Source organism: Phlebotomus papatasi, chromosome 1 (genome assembly GCF_024763615.1).
Source record: "Phlebotomus papatasi isolate M1 chromosome 1, Ppap_2.1, whole genome shotgun sequence".
NCBI lineage: Eukaryota > Metazoa > Arthropoda > Insecta > Diptera > Psychodidae > Phlebotomus > Phlebotomus papatasi.
Genome location: NC_077222.1, coordinates 101,695,857 through 101,722,154, shown reverse-complemented (window position 1 = coordinate 101,722,154; position 26,298 = coordinate 101,695,857). Strand labels below are relative to the sequence as shown.

The 26,298-nt window shown below is 34.3% G+C and overlaps 4 protein-coding genes across 4 annotated transcripts in view; all 4 read right to left on the bottom strand.

Annotated features, from left to right (window-relative positions):
• LOC129810139 (TBC1 domain family member whacked) overlaps positions 1-26,298 on the bottom strand; it is a 147,992-nt gene that overhangs the window by 100,924 nt on the left and 20,770 nt on the right. The gene's annotated exons all lie outside the window — the stretch shown is intronic.
• On the bottom strand, positions 1,036-10,446 carry LOC129809721 (gustatory receptor for sugar taste 64a-like). Its single transcript, XM_055859764.1, has 8 exons — positions 10,210-10,446; positions 9,992-10,149; positions 9,662-9,914; positions 9,407-9,525; positions 1,691-1,732; positions 1,373-1,625; positions 1,210-1,312; positions 1,036-1,052 (listed from the first exon to the last, which is right to left on the bottom strand). Exons 1-8 carry the CDS (start codon positions 10,348-10,350, stop codon positions 1,036-1,038), a joined length of 1,086 nt encoding a protein of 361 aa, XP_055715739.1. The 5' UTR covers positions 10,351-10,446.
• LOC129810140 (gustatory receptor for sugar taste 64a-like) lies at positions 14,862-17,322 on the bottom strand. Its single transcript, XM_055860440.1, has 6 exons — positions 17,021-17,322; positions 16,760-16,954; positions 15,759-15,922; positions 15,422-15,699; positions 15,091-15,343; positions 14,862-15,027 (listed from the first exon to the last, which is right to left on the bottom strand). The coding sequence occupies exons 1-6, from the start codon at positions 17,175-17,177 to the stop codon at positions 14,908-14,910; spliced, it is 1,167 nt and encodes a 388-aa protein (XP_055716415.1). The 5' UTR covers positions 17,178-17,322; the 3' UTR covers positions 14,862-14,907.
• LOC129810117 (facilitated trehalose transporter Tret1) lies at positions 20,294-26,265 on the bottom strand. Its single transcript, XM_055860403.1, has 4 exons — positions 25,668-26,265; positions 25,277-25,548; positions 24,734-25,215; positions 20,294-21,567 (listed from the first exon to the last, which is right to left on the bottom strand). Exons 1-4 carry the CDS (start codon positions 25,682-25,684, stop codon positions 20,362-20,364), a joined length of 1,977 nt encoding a protein of 658 aa, XP_055716378.1. The 5' UTR covers positions 25,685-26,265; the 3' UTR covers positions 20,294-20,361.

Genomic DNA, 26,298 nt, shown 5'->3' with positions numbered 1-26,298 from the left:
ATATAATACAAGGTTTTTTTCTAAAATTTGAATAAAAGTTTTAAATAAGCTTAAAAAGACATAATTACAGAATTCTATTATTATTAATCGTGTCGAGGCATAAAATTCACACATGTCTTGCCCAATAACGGGCTACGTCAATGGCATGCAGGGTTTCTAGAGAATTCTATGCTATTATACTTCATTTATTAAACAAAAACATCACAGAATAATTCATTTTCATTGCTGAATACTCGTGCATACATAACCTCAAAATGATTTTAAATGTAATCGTCGATAACTCGTCCGGATTAGAGAGCGGGCACTGTATTCTCAAAATTGCACCTGGACTTGTTGAGGCAAAAAGAAATTTTTCGTGTTTCGGAAAATTATTCTACACATTATCCTCTGTATAATTTCGCACTTTTCAGGATTTTGCCTATTCGGTATTTTGACTTTCGGAATTTTGACGTTGGGGATTTCCGCTTACGTATTTTGGGCTATTGGAATCCGATATTTTGGCTTTTCGGACTCATGATTTTTGGGGTTTTGGCTTTCGGGATTTTAAATTTCCAGGATTTTGACGTACGGGATGGTCATGTTCGAAATTTTGACTTTTCAGGATTTTGGTATTCGAGATATTGGCCTTTCGGAATTTTGGCTTTCGGGATTCCAACCTTTTGGGAATTTTGGCTTCCAGGATTTTTATTTTCAGGTTTTAGCTTTCGGGATTTTCGCTTTTCAGAATCTTAACTTCTCGGAATTTCAGTTTTTTGGAATTTTGGCTTCTCGGAATTTTAGCTTACGGGATTTCAGTTTTCGAATTTTTTGTGTTCTGAATTTTGACTTTTCGGGATATTGGCTTTCGGGATTTTGACTTTTCGTGATTTTGTCTATTCGGGATTTTGGCTTTCCGGGATATTCGCGTTCGCGATTACAATTTTCCAGATTTTGGCCGGTTCAAAACATATACCCTGGTAAGCAGAAATCAGCACTTTAAGAAAATCATAGTATCGCAATAGATGTGATTATAAATAACCAAAACGAAAATAAAAATTATAAAGGATTCACACCTGAAAAAAAGAACAGAGTAAATCCAGTTCAAAATCTTCAAATTCCAATAATTCCTTCAAAAAATTTTTATTTATTTGGACGCAATTGGAAAGACTCAATTCACAATTGAAACATAAATAAAAATATTATTAAACTATTTTTAGTAAGTAAAATTACAATCATAGCGAAAAACTATTTCATTCTCATGTGTGTCAACTTCATTTTTATTCAAGTCAAACTGCATCAAGACGAGTTCATAAGTGACGACCGTTCCTATCATCTGGAATTTTTAAAAATCAATACAAAAACTTCTTGAAGTTAAAATTCGAAATTTTCTTACAGATAGAACAAGTTTTCGTGTGAAGAAGAAAAATCTCATTCCTGTCAAACAAATGGTTTCCTTTGAGGTCTGATGGATGAACCTATCCAGTTCTACGCACCAAGCATACGTTGGAATGGTCTTTAGAATCACCAAGGGTCTTTTGGACTGATCATTAATTTCAGACGTACATAGCAATAGGCAAAGTGATCTAAGTATTAGGTATATTAGCGAATACCAGAAGTAGATTTGGCTTGTAGTATATGGTAAAATACTGGAAATAGAACCGAATTAAAAACCACTTGTACTGCAATAAAGTACCACTTAAAGTAAACTTACTTAAAAATGTTCAACAGTTGATAACAGCCCGTCAAATAATATCTGCAGATATCTTTAAGATTTCTGTAGAGAAAATCTACACCTCTACAGAATATCTGCAGATAAATTCTGTAGATATTCTTACGAATTTTATTTGGGCTTGGGACAAAATTCGTCAGAATATTTCGGCAGATTTTCTGACGAATCTCTAGATGAATTTCTGTAGATATTCTGTAGATTTTTTCTACATTCCAGACTTTCCAGACAAGATGTGTCAGAAAAGAGATGGAAAAATTTTTCACTGAAGTTTGCAAAATTCTATAGAGTTATTCTTAGTGATATCACGGTGTTTATATAAAATAAAGAATTCTGCGACGCCGTGTTACAAGTAGAGAAAAGTGAAGTGAAAACTTTAAACAGAGTGTCGACCAAAATTTCGTGTTTTTGTATCATTCGATTGGCGATTTTTAAGAAATTAGTTTTTGCTCGCAGTTTTTTTACTTATCTAAAATGTGTACTCGGTAATGCTTGTTAAGCAGAGCATACAATTTTCTTTATAACTTCTACAGTTTCTTCATAAATCAACAATATTTTTGTGAAGTAATGGAGGTTATGCAGATTTTCTAGGGAGAAATTCTGCCGAGAATCTGCAGATTTTCTCTGAATGTACTAGAATATACCGTTAAAATTCAAAAAAACCTCCGAGTAAAATCCGGCAGGTAGAGCAATGATTTGACGGGAGATGAAGTAAAGATCACTGGCACAGCAGACTAAGACTAATGGAGATACGTAGATCTCTACAAATTCTACCAACTCGCATAACTGCACATAATGATGTCTAACTTGTTGCCAATAGCTTTCGGGAGGAAGATATTTCCCTTTAACTAAGGTCAATCGCTTGTTAATTTGTTCGAATCGCTTTGCAAGACCGATACTTATCAAGATTGCAAAAATATCAAGAAAATTCCAAGCCAATGTTAAACAGAAATTAATGTACTGCAAAGATAATCGCAAGGTTAATATTATTTCTGTGCTAAAAAATATCAATCGTACTCACAGTTAAGATCAAGCCCAAAAATAAACTGTATGGTATTTCATTGAAAACAGATGGAAATTGTTTCAAAAAGTAATATTTTGCCCTATCGGGCAGATCATATTTACAAACTGAAGCTTCCTTAAAAGCACTATACACAGAATTAATCAAGAAAAGCGCATGTTCGACTGGAAAGTAAAAGAATTATGTTATTCTCATATCAAAAATAAATATAATTAAGGTAAAGTGCCCTCAAGTCGACCGGTAGAGTTATTTATTCAATTTATTTATATCGCATGATCTAACATTAATAGGTCAATTATTCCATAAATAAATACGAATCAGTGACAATTTTATAGAAATTCACCATTAAATATTCAAAAATTGACCACCGGTCGACTCGAGGGCACTTTACCTTACTTGACTTACTGAGTGACAGTATCAAAAGAATACTTCCTAATAACCTCACATGGACTACAACAGGAATGCGATTGACCTGATATGGATATTTGAGGAATGGTCTTTCTCTATACATCCAAAAAATCATAATTTCTCTCCATTTTCCAGCCAGCCATATAAAATAGAAATAACTAATAGTGGAGATTGATAAAAATACAGTTCCGACTAAAATTAAAAGACAATTTTTAAATTTTAACAGAAATATTTAAAGAAATAATTGCATTTACCGAAATTCTTAGCTGTTATTCCAATGGAAATGATATGTTTTGTGAAGAAGAATAGCATGAAAAATCCAAATACTGCGTAGACTAGAGAATAAGCAGTTCGTACACTTTTCCATGAAAATAAAATTTTATCCGGCAGATTGCTTGCAATACCATTCAAAGGGAACATTCCGAAGACTTGTGAAATTAATATAACTATGAGAAAAAATAAAAATTTATCAATCTTTCCATAAATTTAGATCCTGAAGTCGACATCTTTAACCGTTTGACCTCTACGTCTATAATTAAAAGCAAGGGCGAGCAAGAACCGTTTGAAACCGAATAAATGTCAAAATAAGGGTGTCCAAGTAGCGTTTTGGCCATTGGCGTACAATTTTCATTTGACTTTTATTCACAAGGGGTAACTCATTTTGAAGAATTCGAGCCAATCTGATCAGGGAACTCACGGGGAACCCGGGGAACTCACGGGGAACTCGGGGAACTCACGGGGAACTCGGAGAACTCACGGGGAACTCGGGGAACTCGGGGAACCTATATATTTTTTCAGGGAACCCGGGGAACCCATATAATTTTCAGGGAACTCTCAGGGAACCCGGGAAACCCATACATATTTTCGGAGAGCCCGGGGAACTCATACATTTTTCAGGGAACTCACGGGGAACTCACATAATTTTCCGGGAACCCATACATTTTTTCAGGGAACCCGGGGAACTCATACATTTTTTCAAGGAACTCTCAAGGAATTTTCCAATCGAGAGTGAAAATTTATGGAAAAATCACAACTTTATAGCTGAGAGATCAGTTTAAGATTGGGTGTTAGAAATCCCCTGGCCAGCGGAAGATTATTTGTCATTACCAGGAATATTCTCCTAAAAAATCCCTTTTCATTACAATTTTGGACCGTTTTCACTAGAATTTTCTATCATGGAGTAAGTACATTGTATAGTATTATATTTTTTTGCTTATATTTTAAGGACAATGTCTAAGTCAATATAGTGTAAGTGTAAGAGGATTGTAGCCTATTTTGTGGTTTTTCAATAAAACTTAAACTTAATATCAGGCAAGTAAGTTATAGAAAAAGACAGGATCAAAAGAGCAGGAAAAGTAGTAGTCGTCATCTGGAACATCATCCATAGAGTTTTGAGAGTAATAAAATATTCTGAATTCAAATAATTTTTTATTCTGAAAATTCCTAAAAAAAAATACTGAGAATATCTGCTGAGAGTGAGCTAAAAACTCAGCAGCTAGTTTGGGTGACCGACCACCATGAGCGCTGACCCGTAACATTTTCATATATTGCCTGAGCACTAATTTCATACAAATCTGCTGAGTTTCTAGCTCAGAGCTGAACTCAGCTAACGGTGTCAGCCGAGCTATTCTCCTTTCCTCACAAAACGACAGTCTTTTTAACTAGTTAAAATTGTAAATCATAAAATTGTAAATCTGTATAAATCATGGCATATACGATCTGTGATTCAAGGTTTCTGCCGTTTACCTGATGAGACCAGACATGGTAAGTCGGCGGCAGACACAACCAAGCATTAATTGGGGAGAAATTTATAAATTGAATTGAATTAATTTGCTCGAAGACCCCTGGGAATATTCCTTACTGTGAAGGTTGGTCAAGATGGATATGAATACCTAAAGTCGTAGGAGTCAGTTCTTACACAATTGTCCTAACGATTACTTATTTGAAAGTTCTGTGCCATTTCCTTCCATGACAGCAGAAGATGAATAGGAATGCAAGAGGGAAATAGAGGGAGTCTTAGTTTGACCATGAAATGGGGAACATGGAGTTCCGAGTCCTGGGCTCCTGAGAGCAGATAATTGATTATTCCAGGATCCAGAACAACAAAGTTTTGACTTATATTATTTCAATTTTTTATTTATTTTTATTATAATAAACAATAAAATTCATCTGTTCATACAATGTACAAATCCATTTCTAATTCTTGTGTCAAGTAATGAATGCGGAGCTTTTACCTTGCTTACAGTGGGCAAGTTGAAATGAAAAATAATTTACCATAGATGCGGATAACTTTGCCCTTCTACTATTCATAAGCTTTTCTTTAATTTTAGCTCTTAAATATCCTTAAGGATTTAAGGTCTATCCTTAAATGCTAAAATTAAAGGAAAGCTTACGAATAGCAGGGTGGAAAGTAACCTCCAGAGTGTAAAGTCACCCGCAAGTGGTACCGAAAAACGTAAAGATCACTTCACAAGAATTGTGTTGTGAAATTTTAAAATAATTAAAGGGATTAGCACGGCGTTAAAAAAAGGAAGAATACTCTACCCTAACAAGATCTCTTATAAACCGTTTTACTGCTACAGAAGATGAATAAAGATGGTCAGTAAATATTAATTAGATAAAAAGATAAATAAAAGGATTTTCAGTGCCATAAATTATAAAAATAATTGTTGAAATTTATTGACAATGAATAATAATTACGGTCCCGAAATATACAACCAATGAAGGGATTTTCCATCGTGTACATCTCGGAGGTTGGAATCGACGCTAAGACTACAATGGCCGCATGGAGGTGGGGAAAAACAGAGATGAAAATAGAATCCAATTCAATTCAATATTTCTGATTTTTTTTTTATTTTAGAAAGCTTAAAAATCAGACTTGATGGGATTCAATCGAATTCGCCCAAAATAGCTAAGGAGTAATAAAATTGGTTTTCGGATAAAAATTAATTACCGTTTATGAACCGGTTCAAAACCGATATGAATCGTATTCCGACTTGTTAGAATTTCCAAGACCTTTCCACCGAGCCCAAACACGATACCATTGATACGGGCAAAACAATTCAAGTTTTATCGAAATTCGAAAATTTAATTCTGAATAACGTTATGGCGATAGCACACCTTTTCAATTGAGTGAAATTCAATCAATTGAAATTTTACGTCTTACTCTTTCAAACTGAAATCAAATGTAGCTGTCCCTTTCTGTCAAATGAAAATTGAAATTGAAATTCTAATTTTCATTTGACAGAAAGGGACAAATATATTTTATTTTAGTTTGAAAGATAATGGCGCTGGCACACCTTTTCAATTGAGTGAAATTCAATCGATTGAAATTTTACCTCTTACTCTTTCAAATTGAGATCAGATATAGCTGTCTCTTTCTATCAAATGAAATTTAAAATTGAAATTGAAAATGAAATTGAAATTGAAATTTTCATTTGACAGAAAAAGACAAACATATCTTACTTCAATATGAAAGAATAAGATGTAAAATTTCAATTGATTGAATTTCACTCAATTGAAAAGGTGTGCCAGCACCATTAGGAAAATATTCTTAATATTCCTCAAGACTATTTCTGGAAATTGCAAGATCCATATTAACGTTGCAACTGAAGGATACCACTTTTAGCACACAAACCTGGATAAATCGCTCTATGAAAAGTATCACTTTCCCTGTGACTAAATGTGTTAACGTTCTTCTCATTTAATTCACAAACTTCCATTTTCAATAGAATATGAAGAAAGTGCACAAAGAACTGCTTGTGTTGGATTAATAATGTTTACTGAAGCTAATTTACCACAAATCACCAGCTAATATATTGCAAGATAAATATCTAAATCGCAGAGCGAAATCAATATTGACAACATTGACAAATACTAAAAAAAAACTCACTATTACTTCATAATGTAGCTTGTATTCCATGTGTTAATGATACATTTTTAAAACTTTTTTTTTAATAAAGTATTAAATATAAATTTCAGGATTGGATTATTTTTATTGCTATCCGTACTCAAAGTTGATTGGCTATCGGTATTGTTAGTTTATGAGATTTTTAAATTGAACTTTTTATAGACTTTGATCTTGATCCGAACCATTGACTCACGCAAAGTCCCTCAAGACCGGGATTTGATGTAGGGGAGATCGGGGACGTTTAGGACAGGGGTAGTGTGGGACAAGACAATTTTTTGATTATTTTTTTTTAATAAATGGGATTTAACCACTACTCAATCGTAGGCAATATTAAGATGTATCTTGACTAAAAAAAATGGATATCCTCAGTTTTATTGTTTTAATTCTATGAACACTTTTTTAAAAATTGATAAAAATTGTATATTTTAACGTCTCAGTTTTCCTCTTTGTATTTTATATCAGCGGTATATAATCAAAACTTTTTTATCTCATTAGCTAGCAGTGTAATCTGGGAACATATTTTTATAAAAGTTTCAGAGATTTTACGCTCTTGTTTTTTACATAAAGGTTTTAAATACCAAAACTACATGCGGGGATGTTTGGGACACCTGAAAGGGGATGAATGGGTCGTTGATTTTCGACAAGATTGTAGGTGGCGTGCAATTTTTTATTGTCAAAATGAAGAGTAATGTCCAGTTTCTACTGAAAATCTTCATCTTGTGCAAACCTTACCAGTTGAGCAGTTGTCTACAGGGACAATTAAACCATCAATGTCTTGGGAATCAATAATTTACTCTTCAGAGGATATTCGACCTTTGCTCAATCCCGTTAAAAACTATTATCTCGAAAATTTCTCGAGCAATATCCTCTACAATTCTCACAAGTTCTCCAGAAAAGGCAAGACGAGAGCTTTTTCAGAGAAATAAGGAAAAAATAGGTAACATGCAGTTGTCGTAAAATCAAACAGGAATCCGTCAATGAGTTCAAAACTAAAAGTGTTAAGAGAATCTACTTGCCTGAGGAATTTGATTATCATGATTGCAATATTTAGAATAAAAAAAGCATAGAAAGGTAGATGGAAAATAAGAAGAAAATACTTTACGTAAGTGATTGACAATAAATGAATCTACAATACAAATAAAATTGATATTAATTTCTAAGTATGAAATAAAAGATGAAACATTTTTATTTTTATCGGAAATATTTTTAATCTAGTATTTAAGATTAATTACCGTGCTCCAATAATACAAATTATGCGAGAAAAAATGCGTCCCAAACATCCCCTTTTGCGTCCCATACTGCCCGATATCGGGGAGGTTTGGGACAAAGCGTCAAGTAAAATGTTTTATCTTCTCCGAGAAAACTCAGTTGTTTTCCAAGTTCTATCGAGTACTTTCTATAAAGTCAATACCCATAAGTATCCTATAGACCGCATAAAATTGTAATACACTATCGTGGTTTTTTGGAATAGTGTCTCAAAGTCAAAACATGAAAAAGTGTCCCAAGCCTCCCCAATCTCCCCTATCACATTGTCTATCCAGAAGGTTATGTTCAAAAAATTTATCCAAAATGTTTATTCTTGATATGAGAGCATGTACATAATAAACATACACGTAACTGAAAATCCAAGGATTACAACATTGCTTTATATTTACTCAATTTTGTTTCTTGCAAAGTCTAACTGCATCATAAATAAGTAAAAAAGCGTTCCTACCATCTCCAATTCCAAAAAGATTATAGAATCTAGAAGGATATCTCCTGTGATTGCCAGTGAAAAGGTATAGTCACTCTATAAGATGAAAACACTTTTAGTTTTTGCCCAAAGCTTTTGATCCTGACGGAGATCTTCTTCAGTGGTCTACTAAATTGTTTTTCCAGAGTCTTTCTTAGGGATCGTGTAGTTCTCATGGAGTTCCGGATCATCACTAGCATCACTATTCGGAACCCCATGTACCTACTACACGATCACTAAGAAATATTGTGGAAACACAATTTTGTTGACCAGTGAAGAAGATCCCTATCAGGATCGAAAGCTCTGGGCAAGATCTAAAAGTGTTTTCATCTTAGGGTGACTGTATCTTTTCACATGTAATCACCGGAGAGATGCACCAGTTCATCATTCAGAGGCTTATAGAATCTTTCAATTCAAACTAGACCATCAAATCCGTTACAGATAGAACAAATTTTCGTGTGAAGATCTGATGGATGTATTCTATGAACCTATCCAGTTCTATACACTAGAATTGTCTAAAACGATCAAAACTAAAATAGTCTCCTTGCTAATAGTGAATAGTAAAAATTTTTATGAAAAAATTATTGTTTTTCTAAAAACGAATCGTATTTCATGAGAAAAAAAATTCACAACACGTGTTGACGCGTTGTCCAGTTGCAAGGATGGGTTCCATTTTCCCCAGCAGATGCATTCTCTTTATCTACTTGATCAAATACAACAAGTTCGTAAGTCACAACCGTACCAGCCATCTAAAAATATTAATTCAGATTTAAACGTCAGTTTTCAAACCTCTAAAACATTTTAAGAAAAAAAAAAAGAAAATTTACCAATCTCTTGACTTAATTCAACTAATTTAACAACTGAAAGATATCAACAACAACTTACCACTAATACTAATCTTTTGGTAATGTAAAAGAATTTTCTACCGGTAAGTGCTATAGTATCTTTCGCGATGTTTCGAGAGAACCGTCCTAATTCGACACTCCAATGTTTTGTAGGGACCCTTCTTAGGATCCTCAATGGACCTTTAGTAGCTTCATGTATTGAAGCTACGCAGAGAAGACAACAAACAGCTCTTCCCATTACAAATAGCAGAGAGAACCAGAAAAAAACTGTTGAGATGATGTCCGAATAGTTACTACAAATAGAAGGGAGTAAAGTTGTGAAATGACCTATTAACCTAGGCGGCCTAGGCCCCCTATGCCTTACCCTTACCTCGTGAAACTATTGAACAACTGCAGACAGACGAAATATAAATTACTCGCGCAGGAGAGAAGAAGAATCAAGGAAAGACGATCATCCACATACAAAACTAACTCATTCAGAAGTAAATAGTGGCTACGAATTTCGGTCCAGAACGATTCTGGGATTATCTGCCAAGAAATAGGACATTCTTTAGTTTTTATTGTTGTTGTTGCAAATGCGAGACAAACCATATTTTCCATTCGCTTAATTCTGTCAGTAACTTGGTTAAATCGTGCCGCTAATGAAATCCCAACAAGCATAATAAAGAGATCAAGGTAAGTCCAGCAAAATGTGAGACTCATATTAACAAGAAGTAATAAAGGAATCATCCAGTTTTGAAAATTAATCCAGTAAAAGATGTGTGAACGCTGGCTTTCGAAGAAAACTTCTTGAATGGTAATGTTAGTACCAGGACACTCTTTCAATGCTCCATAAATACCAATTGAAGTCATGGTCAAGTATCCTGCATATTCCACTGGAAAGAACAAAACTGAAAGCATTGAACACTTATTCTTCAAATTAGTACCAATGAGGTTATTTTAAAGTTTCAGGTTATGTTTAGTTTAACCTCAAAAAAAAAAAAACTTTGAGCACATTTTGAATATCATGGGAAAACGTAGTTTCCCGATGTATGGAGAAAGATAAAACTTTATTCCTGCTCTATTTTCAAACCTCAGAAAGTTGTCCAAGAATTCTCTTTATAGGTTAGGCAGAACATAACCTCACTTTCTAAAATAGCCTTTTAGCAAAAATAGAGGAAAAACGTACTGGCAGAAAGAGCAGTCCAAAAACAAGCCAAAATCTTCATTTTAAAATCAAGACGCCACCCATGGGTTCTATATGGTCGAGTAAGAAAAACTGATTCAGCCCTATCCCAACACGTAATCAATTTGGGCCATCTTCTGGCTAAACTGAGAAACAAAAATTGTCCAGTTGATGTTATAGCATAGAATGTTAGTGCTTCCGCATTAATTAAGTTAAGCCCAACTCGATGAATTCGGTTGAGATTTAACAACAATTCAGCTATACCACAAATTAGAATAAAAATAGAATATATCGTTCTAATAGACATCCATTTGAATTTTACGGCATTTCTGTTATTCGTCAGGATCCCAATCACTGGCATTATCCCCAGACACTGCGCCACTACGATAATTGGTCCAATGGCATTTTGGAAGGAGTCCGGAGCTTGATGCTTCCGCTTCCTTTCAATTTCTTCTTCCACTGAATCATCGCGGAAGTGAATTTTCGGTGTATTTATTATGTTCATGCGACTTCTGAATCACAATTCACCAAGTCAACTGAAGCAAAAACATGTTTTGAATATTTTATTTTTAAGTTTTGATTTCAATCCATATCAGAAAAGTATTAGCGTGACTAACAATCGATTTAATTGCTGTATGAATATTAAAATAAATAATTCAGGTGAACAACATCCTTGCTTGCTTTACATTCCACTCGATGGTACAACAACAAATTCAAAAAGTTCGTATAGTCTAACTATAGTCACAGTTTGTAGTTAGCTTACATTGAGGCACACAATGGGTCAAAGAATAGAGTACTCGTCGCTATAATGCAAGTACGCCGGTTTCGAATTCCGATTAGCTTATCTGGAATATTTCTAAATTAAGAAGTTGGAATTGAATGACTTCACTGCACTTGATTCCTCAAAGAATGGGACTGACCACCTCATCCTCGTATAAGAAAATATAAGAATTCATGCTCCTAAATACTGCTGTCAGAAAGGTTTAGATGCTTTATGGAATGTTGTACCGCGGCATTGTCATTAATATAGTTATCTACATGATACCCGTACGGTTAGGCAGGTATCCATCGTGCACGTCCTAGGTAGCGGATAGGGAAAGGCTTTAGAGGACTTAATTCAGAGGTGAGTAAGTACCTTTTGAAATCGAACAAACGTCAAATGAAAAACGTTAGTAATGATCAAAACGCTACCTGGACAAACTTATTTTGACGTTAATTCGGTTTCAATCGGTTCTTGCTCATCCCTGCTGTAATTGGTCCTACGTATCGGCATTCTCGCACCTACGAAAAGTCCTTAGTGCATACTAAACCGCACGGACTACCCCTAAACACTTGTCTCCCGGGTAAGGAGACCGGCGACCTCAGGCTTACACCCTGAGAACGCCCATGCAAACCCTGTAAAGAGGAAGAGACTTCGGAGCAAACCCGGGACAAGGCAACAGAAACAAATTCAGGATCTCGCTTTGGGTTGTCTTGGGATTGGCTCCGACCACTTTTCTGAAGTATCAGAGGATTGACAAGACTAGGATGCTATTCTGGGTCTCTTAAGCACGCGGCCCGATAGGTATTAGCAGTTAAAAACGAATGAATGTACATGAGATTATTTCAAATCTGCACATCTTATAAAAAAATTACCACTCTACAACTTTGTCGAAGACCATTGTTCTCTATATTAAAGGAAACAGGTTCCACTTCGCTTATACTTTCTATATATTGCAAGGGAAGCAGTTGTACAAATTAATTTGCCTAAAACCTTTTGTGGATTCTGAGAGATCTTTAAGTACCCGAATTCAATATCACTTACCGTTCTGCCTACCTGTACTTAAGTCTAGTAAAAAAATGAACAAACCGACTCCATAGATCCACCATTATATTCTCAAAATTTCAAATACGTAAAATACCTATTAAAGTTTGTAGTATTTCGCCCTATTCCACTCCTGCCTTGGGAATAATAAAATTAATAAAATAATAATAATGGTGGCACGATGCTCCATAGAGGAACAGGGCCTTCCCGCAAGGGGAGTTCGGAACGGAACATGCATTTATTCATCACCATCATCATTTTCAACCGTTTATCCTCATTGGGGTCGCGCGCCCATGACATACAATTTAGCAGCCCACGTAGTCAGGAAGCGTCAGGGCGTCACTTCAGGTATATGTTCGGGTTCGATCTTAAGATGCTCCAAGGCAAGATTCTGAATTTGATTCAGCCACCTTGTCCTAGGTCTGCCTCGAGGTCGACGCCTCCTCACAATGGTTTACGAACATCCATTATTATTTTTACTTATACAGGGATGGGGTTGTCAGTCCCAGGCCCCGTGAAATCAAATGCAATGAAGTTCACTGAATGCAATCCAAACACCTTTAATATGTTAGATCCATCAGAGAATCTGTAAGGGCGGAACCCTTAAAGTTATCGCAAGGATGAGAGCCTTGGTCGCTAGAGATTTCTCCGGGACCCTCAGCGTTCCTCGACTGACAGAAATGCAAAAAAAATTAAAATAACATTCCGGAAATGTTTATTTTACCCTACGGTATTGATCCATAATCGGAGTAAATATTACGCTTTTTAGGCGTATATTAGGGCTTAAAGTTACACTTTTTCATGTTAATTTTACGCTCAAAAGGGTGTAAAATTAGCATTAAAAAATGTTGATATATTTTTACACCTAAAAAGTGTTAAAGTTATGAGGAAAAAAGTTAATCGCACCTCCGTTTTTTTCTCAGTGTCCTAATGATCTATTCTCTACGACAATTCAACATGAACTAACTCTCAATACTAATCATCTCTACGATACCCCTCCCGAAGCGGTAACTCATAGGCTAACACTAGGAACGCTCTTAGGAGAAATTCAAATACCAGCGGGGGGGGGGGGGGTAACCTTTGGGGAGAAGCTAGTGCTAACAAACGTTAGAAAAATTCATGGTGACACAATAGGGATTCGAACCTGAGACACTTACATCATAGAGCGAGTGCTCTACCGCTTGACCCATTGAGTGTCTATTGTAAAAGTATTCCAATCCCAAAATATCGTAGTTTTCCCGTATCAAATCATCAAAATCGAAAGAACGACCAAATCACTCGATGGGGCATGTACGTACACTGAGAGAAATCCGAAAAGGTTAAAATAAGATTACGGAAATGTTTATTTTACCCTGCAATATTGATCCGAAATCGGTGTAAATATTATGCTTTTTAGGTGTATTAGGGGTTAAAGTTACCCTTTTTCATGTTAATTTTATCCTAAAAAAGGTGTAACATTAACATTAAAAAATGTTGATATATTTTTACACCTATAAAGTGTTAAAATTATTAGGAAAAAAAGTAAATTGCATCCCCCTTTTTTCTCAGTGTACCTACAGTAGACTCTCGTTCTTGTTGACAATTGAGACGCCCAGAGCAGAAGTGGTCTCCTTTTGTATGCATTTCCCTATTAAAACAGACCACTTCTGCTCTAAGCGTCTCAATTTTCACGTTTCGTTTTGAAGCAAATTTGCTCAAGTTCGCTGTATTTCCTCTTATTTTATCATGATTCTTTACGATTAAACGCTTTTTGTGGAATTTACAATGAATTTAATCCCCAAATCTCTCGATAATTCGGACAACATTTTGCCCTATATACCCGATTGAGACAGAGTCTACTGTATTACGAGTTGCTAAACCAAAAGATACTATCACTAGGCAATAGCCGATCAATTTCGATAATGTATTGGTCGAAAACCAGCAAAAATCGATCAAAAAACACGAACGAGTGATATTGCAACACGACAACGAACCCTCCGTGACATTGTTGTCTATGGTTCAGGACAACATTAAAAGCTAAAATGAGAAGTGTTACTGCCCCCGATGTATTCTTCAAACCTACAACAAAATTGGTAATGCCCGTTACAAGGGTGCTTCCAAGTGTTAAGCTCCATTCAGCAGCACGATATCTTCTTAGTATCTCCTATTGCAGTGAAGAAAAGTAAATTTACTGAAGACAACTCTTGGACTTTGTTCTTGCTCCTGCAAGTGTTCCCTCTCTTCCTATGATAGCATAGGAAAAATCAGAAAATTCATAATACTTAGAATAACATCAATTTTTGAACACCATCAATACAACAAATCTTTTTATAAAATTTTAGTACGTAAAATCACATTCATAGCGAAAAACTGTTTCATTCTCATGAGAGTACAGTTCATTATTTTTAAAGTCAAACTGCATCAAGACGAGTTCATAAGTGACGACCGTTCCTACCATCTGCAATTTTTAAAAATACATTAGAAAAAACATTCTTGAAGTTGAAATTCAAAATTTCCTTACAGATAGAACAAGTTTTCGTGTGAAGAAGAAAAATCTCATTCCTGTCAAACAAATGGTGTCCTTTGAAGTCTGATGGATGAACCTATCCAGTTCTACGCACCAAGCATACGTTGGAATGGTCTTGAGGATCAGCAAGGGTCTTTTAGACTGATCATTAATTTCAGATGTGAACAAGAACAAGCAAAGTGTTCTAAGTATGAGATACAGAAGCGAATACCAGAAGTAGACGTTGTTTATTGTATATGGTAAAGTACTGGAAATAGAACCGCATTAGGAACCACTTATACTGCAAAAAGGTACCGCAATAAAGTACTATTTAAAGTAAACTTACTTAAAAATATTCAACAATTGGTAACAGATGAAGTAAAGATCATTGGTGCAGGAGAGTAAGACTATTGGTGATATGTGCATCTCTACAAATTCAACCATTTCGCATAATTGCACATAATGAAGTCTAACTTGTTCCCAGTAGCTTTGAGGAGCAAATTTTCCCTTAACTGAGTCCAGTCGGTTGTTTATTTGTTCGAATCGTTTTGCAAGACCGACACTTATCAAGATTGCAAAAATATCAATGAAATTCCAAGCGAATGTTAAACAAAAATTCATATACTGAAAATATCGTTCTGATTTAGTATTAAGCAATAAGAAAAGTATTTCGTTGTACTCACAGTCAATATCAAGGCTAAAGGTAAACTATATGGAATTTCACTGAAAATATGCATAAATTGCTTCATAAAGAAATATTTTGCTTTATCGGGCAAATCATATTTACAAACTGAAGCTTCCTTAAAAATATTGTATAAAGAATTAGCCAAGAAGAGCAAATGTTCAACTGCAAATTAAGAAGATGAAGAATAAAAAAATATATATGTGATATACTTGCAGAGGGTATCAAGCCTCATAAAAAGTGAAGCTATTTTTCACTTTATCTCACTTTTTCGAAATTTAATAATTTCGAAATATATCGGAATGAAAAGTCCAGTTCTCTTTACACAAAAGAAATTTGGAGTAAAATTGTTCGTAAATGTTTGTGAACTCGTACTGGGGACTTACGAAATGCTCGTTAATCGTATAACCCACAAAAAATTTGTAAAAGTTTGTACTTTTCACAAATATTGTTCGTAACATGATCAATTGACAAATATTTTTGGTTCTTTCACAGACATTCTGTTTGTAAAGGTTCGTAAACACACAGAAAAATGTTCGTAAGTATTTGTCATTTGTTCGTAAAATTTTGCCGGACAATCAAAAAATTACGAATAAATGTTTGAAGAAGAAAAAATATTTGTTAAGTGCTCATGTTATGAAGAATGTTTGTGAAAAAGTACAACCTTTTACGAACTTTTTTGCGGATTATACGATTATCGAGCCGTAAAATTTTGTCATTTGTTCTTAAAGTTTAGCCAGACAAACAAAAATTTACAAACAAATGTTTGTATAAGAAAAAATGTTTGTTAAGTGCTCAAGTTACGAACAATGTTTGTGAAATAAACTAAACTTTAACGAACTTGTTTGTGGTATATATGATTTACGAGCATTTCAAAAACCCTCAGCAGGAATTCAGAAACATTTACAAACATTATACAAAATCATTAGGTCGTCATTAGGTTTTACTGTGTCAATGATACAGAGAAATGAACCTTGATACCCCCTTAGATACTTGACTTACTCAGTGCCATTATTAGGAAAACCATTGCCAAGAATCTCACGTGGATTACAACAGGAATGCGATTGACCTGATATGGATAATTGAGGAGTGTACTCTCTTTTTTCCTCCAAAAAATCATAATTTTTCTCCATTTTCCAGCCAGCCACATAAAATACAAATAACTTATAATGCAGCACGCAAAAAATCCAAACCCAACTAAAAGTAGAAAACATTTTTTTTTTTAATTTTAACAGAAACATTTAAAGAAATAATTGCATTTACCGAAATTCTTAGCTGTTATTCCAATGGAAACGATATGCTTTGTGTAGAAGAATAGCATGAAAAATCCAAATGCCGTGTAGACCAGAGAGTAGGCAATTCGTGGACTTTTCCATGAAAATGTTATCTTTTCCGGTTTAGTGCTTGTAAGACCACCCATAGGAAATATTCCGAAGGTTTGTGAAATTAAAATAACTATTTAAAATGAATTTGAATAAAAAACCTTGTTATGAAAGAAACATTGGAAAACCCTTAAGTATGTTATCTTTAACCGTTTAGTCTTATGGCCTACACACTAGAGAGAATTTTCGTAAAAAATTGCCTTTTTTAAAAAATTCTGACGTTTCTGCCTACAAGGATAGGGGAAATTTTTTTTAAAAAGGCATTTTTTAAAGAAATTTCTCCTGGTGTGTATAGGCCATTAGGGGGAGATGGGACACCTTTGAAAGTGGGGCACCTTTGAAATTGGGATTTTTCACCTATTTTTAAATAAAATTGAGCCTTATCATGATATAATTTAGCTTTTAATCTGTTTGTGCAGCAAAGTTATATCACGATAAGGCTCAATTTTATTTAGAAAATAAGGAAAAAATCCCAATTTCAAAGCTACCCCACTTCCAAAGGTGCCCCATTTCCCCCAATTGGGTCCGTTAAATTGAAACGGAAATGCAAACATCAGACCTAACGGTGTCTACACATTGTGAGAAATTTCTATCAAAAAAGCTTCAAGAATTGTCCTTCAAAAAAATTGTCTGCACTGAGAATTTTTGACAGGATGGGTTTTTGAAGAAAATTTGTCCAATTTGTAGGCAATTTCATTCAAAAATCCAATCCAATTCAAGCTAATTTTTATCAAAAAATTTTGATAAAAATTATTCGCTGCATATTGGAATAAAATTCATCAAAGTCATTTTTGACATAATTTTTGAAGGAAACCATCATGATTTGAGATAGTTTTTCACGAAAATTTGTTGTTTTCCGCTGGAGAAAGTATGAAAAACGTTTTCTGAAGTCCCTTGGGATAATACTCAGTGATTTTTTGTGCAAAATTACCCGAAAATGCAAAAGAAGAATGTTTTCCTGGAGATATCGTTCCCGGTGGAATCCAACACTGAGAAAAAAACGGGAGTGCTATTCACTTTTTTCCTCATAACTTTAACACTTTTTAGGTGTAAAAATATATCAACATTTTTTAATGTTAATTTTACACCTTTTCAATGGTAAAATTAACATGAAAAAGTGTAACTTTAACCCCTAATATACCTAAAAAGCATAATATTTACACCAATTTCGGATCATGCAAACATAACCTCAAAACTATATCTTTATTTTCATCTATAAATATTTTGTGATATTCATAGTTTGCTATGAGGAAAAGTTGATTCTCACGATAATTTTGAAAACATTTTCAACAGTAGAATCCCTGAAACTATCCGGAAAAGAAAATTTGTGACTAGAAGCCTCGTTAAGAAGAAGCTGTTGCTCGTATTACTGATCCATTGAGCAAGTCTTTCTGCAAAAGTTTTAGAACTTCAGGAAAATTGGAGAAAAACTTGTGAATAGGCGTCTGAATGAGGAGAAGACCTTGTGATCAGGAGCAAGTGCATTGACAGCCCCTTCTGCTCCATTCGTGAAGAGGCGATTCTAGTTACATATTCAATTTTTCGAGTAGTATCTGGGATTCCACTCTTGAAAGTATTTTTGAGATTATCGCGAAAAAACAACTTGTCCTCACAAGCTGTAGACAAAAGTAAAGACAAAGATTTGTGGTTATGTTGTGCATTCCGGAAAATCAATAGAAATGCCAAAGAGTCTCTTAATTTTCCGCTTTCGCTTGCTATCCATGTTGAAATTCATGGAGTACTGAGTCACTGTACTGAAGAACTCAATAAATATACAGATGCATTATCTTCTGGCAATTTATAGAGCAAAATCATAAGAAATGTTTCTTCAAAGCTGGATTGCTTTCCATCAGGATATCAGGAACGACATCTTCAGAAAAACACTCATACTTCGCATTTTAGGAAAATTTTCCATGTAAATGCATTAAAAACTATTCCAAGGAACTTCCACGAACACTTTTCCCACTTTTTCCAGCAGTGAAACAACAAATTTTCACACAAAATAATCAGAAGAGCACTTGGTATATCAAAAACTTTTGATGGAAAATAAACCCAATATGGAGGTATTTGTCTTCAAAAATGTAGGAATTTTTCCTTCAAAAATTTTTGAAATAATTTTCAAAAAATTTTTGAAATAATTTTTGATGAAATCAGCTCCAATATGTAGACTACTTCAGACTTAAAAAATGATTAGGCTGCTCTACTCTGAAAAAAATGTTTTGTCAAATTAAAAAGACAAGTTTGTAAAAAGGATGTTCTTCCATACAGAATATGGAAAAGTTTTGTCAAATCGGCGGCCAACTGGATCTTGTTAAAAGTTTGTGAAAAGGGTGTTTTTCCATATAAAATGCAAGAAAAGGTTTTTGTCAAATTGGTAAATAACATCCTTTTGACAAAATTTCAACAAAATCCATTTGTTCGTTTAACAAAACATTTTTTTCTGAGTACTCTGAAAAATTGTCAAATTAACAAAACAAAAGTTTGTCAATACTTGTCAAAAGAATGTTTTTCCACATGAAATGGTACTCTTTGACAAACTTTTAACAAGATCCAGTTGGCCGCCGATTTCACAAAACTTTTCCATATCCTGTATAGGCCTCTACACATTGGAAGCAATTTTCGTCAAAAATTGCATTTTTGACAGAATTTTGACAGTTCTGCCTACAGCAGTGCAGACAATTTCCTTCAAAAATGCAATTTTTGACAAAAATTGCTCCCAATGTGTAGAGGCCTTATGGAAGAACATTCTTTTTTACAAACTTGTCTTGTTAATTTGACAAAACATTTTTTCAGAGTAGAAAAAGTTCTTGTCAAATCAGTAAACAACATCCTTTTGACAAAAAATTACCAAAACGTTTGTCAACTTAATAATGCTTTTTTTATCAGAGTATTCAAACGTTCCACTTTTACAAACCTGGATAAATTGCTCTGTGAAAAGTATCATTTTCACTATAACTAAATGTCTTAATTTTCTGATCATTTAGTTTGAAAAAATCCATTTTCATAAAAAAAAGTGAAGCAGAGCACTTAACGTGACAGAGAAATAATGTTTACTGAGGATATTTTTCCACAAATTAGAAGTTAATATATTGCAAGATAAATATCTAAATCACGGAAGGGAATAAATATATTCCAATACTGAAAACACATTAAATTTTTAATTGTAGCTTTTATTCGATATGTTTACCCAGATATTTCTCTAAATATAAACAATACTTTTCCTCAAAGTCGAGTGATATAAATTTCAGGAATATTGAGATGTGACGTAGTACGAGGTAGTTTATAGATAGGAAGATTTTTATTGTTGTCCGTATTTTCGGTTCCATTATCATTGTCAGTTTGTGCGATTTTTGCCATTGTTTTAAAATTAATAGGACCTGCAAAATGTTCTTCTATAACAGACAATGTGCGTCCTTCTGTCTCAGGAAGGGTGAAGTACAAGATAAGGGCACCACTTAATGCAATAAAAGCGTAAATCCAAAAGGTTCCATTCAGGGTAAAAGTGCCCACCATCCCCAAGAAAAGTTTATTGGCTAAGAACCCAAAGACATATCCTGCACCACCTGATATTCCCGAAGCACAACCCCTAATGGATGATGGATAGATTTCTCCAACCAACATCCAAGGAATTAACCGAATCCCCGTGTGCGATAGAACCGCGCTGCCCAAAAGTAAAGTCAGTGGTATCCACAAATAGTTATTGTGCTTAGGCTCTGGCAAATTAATAATAATACTATCAGGAATATTATAGGTTTTATCATCATCGGACACTGTCTCATTAATCTCCGATGATGCTTCAGTATAATCCGATTCATTGAGTACAAATCTCATAGAATCTGCCATAAAGTTCTCCGTTTGCAAGTAAGATTCATCCGTGGTAGTGAGATTTTCCTCAAAATCGTAAACATCAAAATCGGTTATATTCGGCATATTCATCGGCAGTGGAAGCACAGAAATATTCATAGCAATTAACTCATCAACACTTTCAGACTCAATTTCTGATACATTAGCCACAATATTGTGAATAGTTGCTCCAGGAATAAGATGAAGAAAACTCGTATAGGTTCCTGTTGCTAAAAAGCACAATCCACAACCAACTGTTGATAGAAACACCAAAGGGCGTTTCCCTGTGAAATGAACAAGGATAACACATAGCAAAGTTCCTAGTAATTCAGCAACTCCAAGGAGCATCGTAGCATAGTATTTGTCAATAGGAGCTTTCAGAGTGTGAAATATCTGCACAGCATAGGTTTGTAAAGTTGTCATACCGGAGAAATGCCCTATAAAGAAGGTGTAGGCAATAAGGGCAAAAGGCCAGACAAACGTTTTCTTGAAGTACACTTCATAATTAGAGGAACAGTTGTGTTCTTCTTCTGAACTCTGCCTAGATTTGGCTGAATTGCACAGGTCTGTAAATTCTTCGTGCACCTAAAAGCAAGATTTAATTAGGTACTAATTCTATGATTGGATTGTTCTGCAGGGTACATCAACATTTCCTGGACAGCCCTATAGGGGGATGGGGGGCACCTTTGAAAGTGGGGCACCTTTGAAATTGGGATTTTTCTTCTATGTTTAAGTGGAACTGAGCCATATCATAATGTAATTTAGATTTTCCGTCTGTTTGTGCACCTAAATTATATCACGATAAGGCTCAATCCTATTTAAAAATAGATGAAAAATCCCAATTTCAAAGGTGCCCCACTTCCCCCTACGGCAAAACCGAGCTCAGATTTCTTTACTTGATTTTTAAAAGGACAACAATAACTTACTTGAAATAAATTTACTACGATTATCATACGAAAACATACAACTTTCATTTCCAGTCAAAATTAGATTTACAACGATTATCGTTCTATTTTTGATAATTGTTGTAAGACTCGTTACTCCTTTTACATAGGATAATCGTAGAATTATCACACAGCAAAAGCGTATTGAAATTCCCTTACTAATTTTCAAAACTACAACGATAATCCACTGTGAAATAAATTTACTACGATTATCGTGCAAAATAGGAGTAACTAGAATATCCTAGTAATATTTTGAACGGATATCATAGTAGAAAATATAATTTTCATTTTCAGTTGAAAATTTAATTTTACAACTATTATTATTTGAAATTACAACGATTATCCTTTATTTTTGAGAATTCTACTAAGAAATTTCAACTCGTTATTACTGTGTCAATTAATTTCAAAAAATAAACATTGTAAAATTTATTTACTGGCCATGATAATCTTTGGAAATTGACTACGAGAATCGTGTTACTCCTTTTAAACAGAATAATCACAATATTTTTCACAGTGCATACAGTTACACACAGCAAAATCTAGTTTATTTTTTTAAGTTAAATTTTCAAAAGTACAGCGATAATCCACTGTGCAATAAATTTACTACGATTATCGTGCGTAATAGGAGTAACTAAAATATCGTAGTAATATTTCCAATGGATATCATAGTAGATTCAACTAGAAAATATCAACTGGCTAATTAGTATGCAAATAAATTTCACAAGATAAACATTGTAATGTTGAACTTTTGCTGCGATAATCATTGGAAATATTACTATGAGAATCATATTACTCCTTTTACATAGGATAATCGTAGTATTTTTAAATCGAGATCTTTTAGCTGAATTTTCAAAAATACAACGTTTATCGTGCGTAGTAGGAGTAACTCGTTATTGTAGTACCATTTCTAACGATTATCATAGCAAAATGTATAATTTCCGTTTTCAGTTGAATTTTACAACGATTACCATTTAAAATTACAACGATTATCCTAAAATTTTTGAGAAGCCAAGTAGGAAATTTCTCCTGTGTTTCCCAAATGATAATAGTTGTAAAATCGACTACTATTTGCCATGATAATCCTTGGATAGGTTGCCACGATAATCGTGTTCGTGTTACTCCCATTAGATATGATAATCATACTCGGAGCAAGGAAGGAACCTCTGCGTGTATTTAGGGATTTTTCGTAAATAAATCGGTGCTCCTGGACAGTCACCGGGGAGTGACTGATCCTTCCATCATGAGGTAAAATTGCATTGAGATTTCACATCAGGGTTCAAGTAGGTAAATTTATCAATGATGTTATTAAATTATGATTTAAAATGAAACAATGAGATAGCAGTTCAGTTTTCAGCTTCTGTGTTGAATATTAAAACGATTATGGTGTGTAATGGGAATTTCGCTCTCACTGCACACGACAACCCTTCTAATATTCAACTGAGGGTTGATTTCTTTAATTTCTGCTATATTATTGGATAATTTTTGATCCGAAAGTTGAATTTTACAACTATTATCGTATATTATGGGAATAATACTGACCTTACATAAGAAAATCGTTGTAGAAATTTTTCTGCAATGTGTGCTATTTTATTATTTTCATTTTCGAACGAAAGTTGAAGTTTACAACGATTATCCTGTGTAATGGAAATTTAATTCTCATAGCATATGATAATCGTTGTAATATTCAATTGAGTGTTGATTACCACAATTTCTGTGATTTGATTAGTTCATTTTTCAACCAAAAAATGATTTTTTACAATGCTTATCGTAGGTAATGGGAATGCAACTAATTTCAGAAGATAATCGTTGTAATATTCAACTGAGAGTTGATTTCTGAAAATTGCGCTATTTTATTGTTTATGTTTTTAACCGAGAGTTGAGTTTAACAACGGTTATCCTGTGTAATCGGAATATCCCTCCAATTAACTACGATAATCGTTATAATAGTCAACTGAGCATTGATTTCAACAACTCTTGTTGTCGATTTGCTCATTTTTCAACAGACAGTTGAATTTTACAACGATCATCTTAGGTAATGAGAATGTCACTCCCATTTCAAATAGTAATAATTGTTGTAATATTCAACCGAGTGTTACTTTCTACAACTTTTTCCACCTTATTGGGAACATTCTTCAACCGAAGTTGAATTTTACAACGATTATCGTTATAGAATTCAAAAGTCTAAGCAAGATTTTTAGGCAATTTTCACTTAAAATTAGATAAAGGGATAATGGTGCTATTCTAATGAAAATTGAACACGTTGTTTTCAGTGAGAAAAAAAGAGGGTGCGATTAACTTTTATTCCTCATAACTTTAACACTTTTTAGGTGTAAAAATATATTAACATTTTTTAATGTTAATTTTACACCTTTTGAGGGTAAAATCAACATGAAAAAAGGGTAACTTTAACGCCCAATACACCTAAAAAGGGTAATATTTACACCGATTTCGGATCAATACTGCAGGGTAAAATTAACATTTCCGGAATGTTATTTTGACTTTTTCGGATTTCTCTCAGTGTTTAGCACTTTACTGTTCTCAAGTGCTTCTGCATTATCGACTTTTCTTTGTGTTGGTTCCTGTCTCGACTGCTTTCTCCAGTTCTCGCCGTTCTGAAAGCACCAAACAGTTGAGAACAGTAACTGTTTTATTGGAACAGCACCATAAGGGAAAAAATGAAATAAAATCACATGTTTGTTATTTTAAATATCAAAACCTTATCGAACTGAGCTAAACTTCTCGTCTGAAACCTTCGACACCTGTCCAGGAATTTTTGACGCACCCTGTACCCAAAAAAAAGAACTCACTCTACTTTCTGGGACCCATCCTCTGAGCCAGGCTAAGCTCTTCTTTCCATCTACAAGGCGATTTTTCTGAATGAGCCAATGAGGGCTTTCCGGGATGAAGAACAAGAGTATAATAGATAGGACGGGAATAGAGCTGCTTATAAGAGCAATTGAGCGCCATTTGAGAAATGTGCCCAGGAGAAATTGAACAAAAACACCCAAGATTGTAAAGAATGATCCAGTTGCTTGTAGCATCCCTCGAACCTGGGGCTGAGTCACTTCAGCGACGTAGGTTAAAACGGGTGCTTCTGAAAGTCCTCCACTAATTCCAGCAAGACACAGCCCTATGTAGAGATGGAAAATTTCGGTGGAGAAGTGAAAAATTAGCCATGCCATTAGCATTGGCACATTAACCAATTGCATAGCTCGCCTTCGTCCAATCGGTTGTGTAATACTCCCAGAGAATATACATCCGAGTGGTACGCAAATTAAATTAATCGAACCTAAATGGAAGAGAAGGAACGTTGGATCTTCTAAGAGATGTTTTATGGGAGGTAAACTCACTGAACCAGGAGATTTCATCCTTGTTGAGCAAAAGTCTATCATCCTGAGTAGGTTCACGTCCTTCACCACCTTGAATGGCAGGAATGACAATGGTTGGGAATCCAAGGGTCATGCCATACCCAAAAAGAAGAACGTTCTTAACCGTTACTGCTAGGATCTGAGGTAGAACCAATCGGAAATTCGAAAAATTCTCTTCGGATTCTTGATGTCTTCTAGGTGGTATAGGGGACCTAGGGGGTTGGTTTTGGGAACCATTGCTACTCAATGAGTATCTGAATGTAAAATTGGGAGTTCAAATTGGATATTTTAATATCAAGGTCTATGCAAAATAACTCGAAGAAAGCACTTAGTAACTGGACCATCACCACAAATGATCACACGTTTTACTCACATATTGTCTTCGTTCATTGTGATTAAGAAAGTAATTTAAGTTTCACTTAAGAACACTGCGCAGTAGGAAAAAAACTAATGAATGAGAATAAGAGCCGAATTCTTCCACTTGAGGTAAAACACGCGCCTGATTTGGACTTCTGACTGAGATTGAATGAATCTCTCTCTAAATACGTTGTCGTGAGTCAGAAAAAAAATTCGTGATAATTATATAGAAGGCGATACACATGTGTTAAAGATGGCAAATATTTAGCTAAATTGGATAGACGCAAACTGCCAATAGTTTAGGCCTCAGACACTTATTGAACCTTAATTGGAAATGCACATATTGCATAATCCGGACAAGTTCGAAATTCAAATATTCGTTGATAATATCGTACAGCCATCTGTAGGCAATGGGGCTTTCAGTTACTTTCAAATTTAAACTTCTTTATAGCCCGCGGATCTAAATATATTTAAATAAAACTTAGAAATAAATACAAAACACTTTGGACAAATTAAACCAAAATAAAATATGTCACATATCTGTGATATGCACACAAAAGTGACTTTTCTTTACTCTTCAAAGTGGACTTCAAGCAATTTAATCCAATTAGAAAAGAATGCACCTTAAAGAGATTAAGTATGATAAC

Coding starts and splice junctions, on each gene's coding strand:
- LOC129810140 (XM_055860440.1), bottom strand. CDS start 17,177: ATGGGTGGTCTTACAAGCACTAAACCGGAAAAGATAACATTTTCATGG. Junction 16,955..17,020: donor AATAACAGCTAAGAATTTCG/GTAAATGCAATT, acceptor TTCTACTTTTAG/TTGGGTTTGGATTTTTTGCG. Junction 15,028..15,090: donor CACGAAAACTTGTTCTATCT/GTAAGGAAATTT, acceptor TAAAAATTGCAG/ATGGTAGGAACGGTCGTCAC.
- LOC129810117 (XM_055860403.1), bottom strand. Junction 25,216..25,276: donor GGATGAAATCTCCTGGTTCA/GTGAGTTTACCT, acceptor TCTTCCATTTAG/GTTCGATTAATTTAATTTGC. Junction 21,568..24,733: donor GATGGGTCCCAGAAAGTAGA/GTGAGTTCTTTT, acceptor TCTTGCTTTTAG/GTGCACGAAGAATTTACAGA.
- LOC129809721 (XM_055859764.1), bottom strand. CDS start 10,350: ATGATTCCTTTATTACTTCTTGTTAATATGAGTCTCACATTTTGCTGG. Junction 9,915..9,991: donor TTGTTCAATAGTTTCACGAG/GTAAGGGTAAGG, acceptor TTCTATTTGTAG/TAACTATTCGGACATCATCT. Junction 1,733..9,406: donor ACAACGCGTCAACACGTGTT/GTGAATTTTTTT, acceptor AGATATCTGCAG/ATATTATTTGACGGGCTGTT.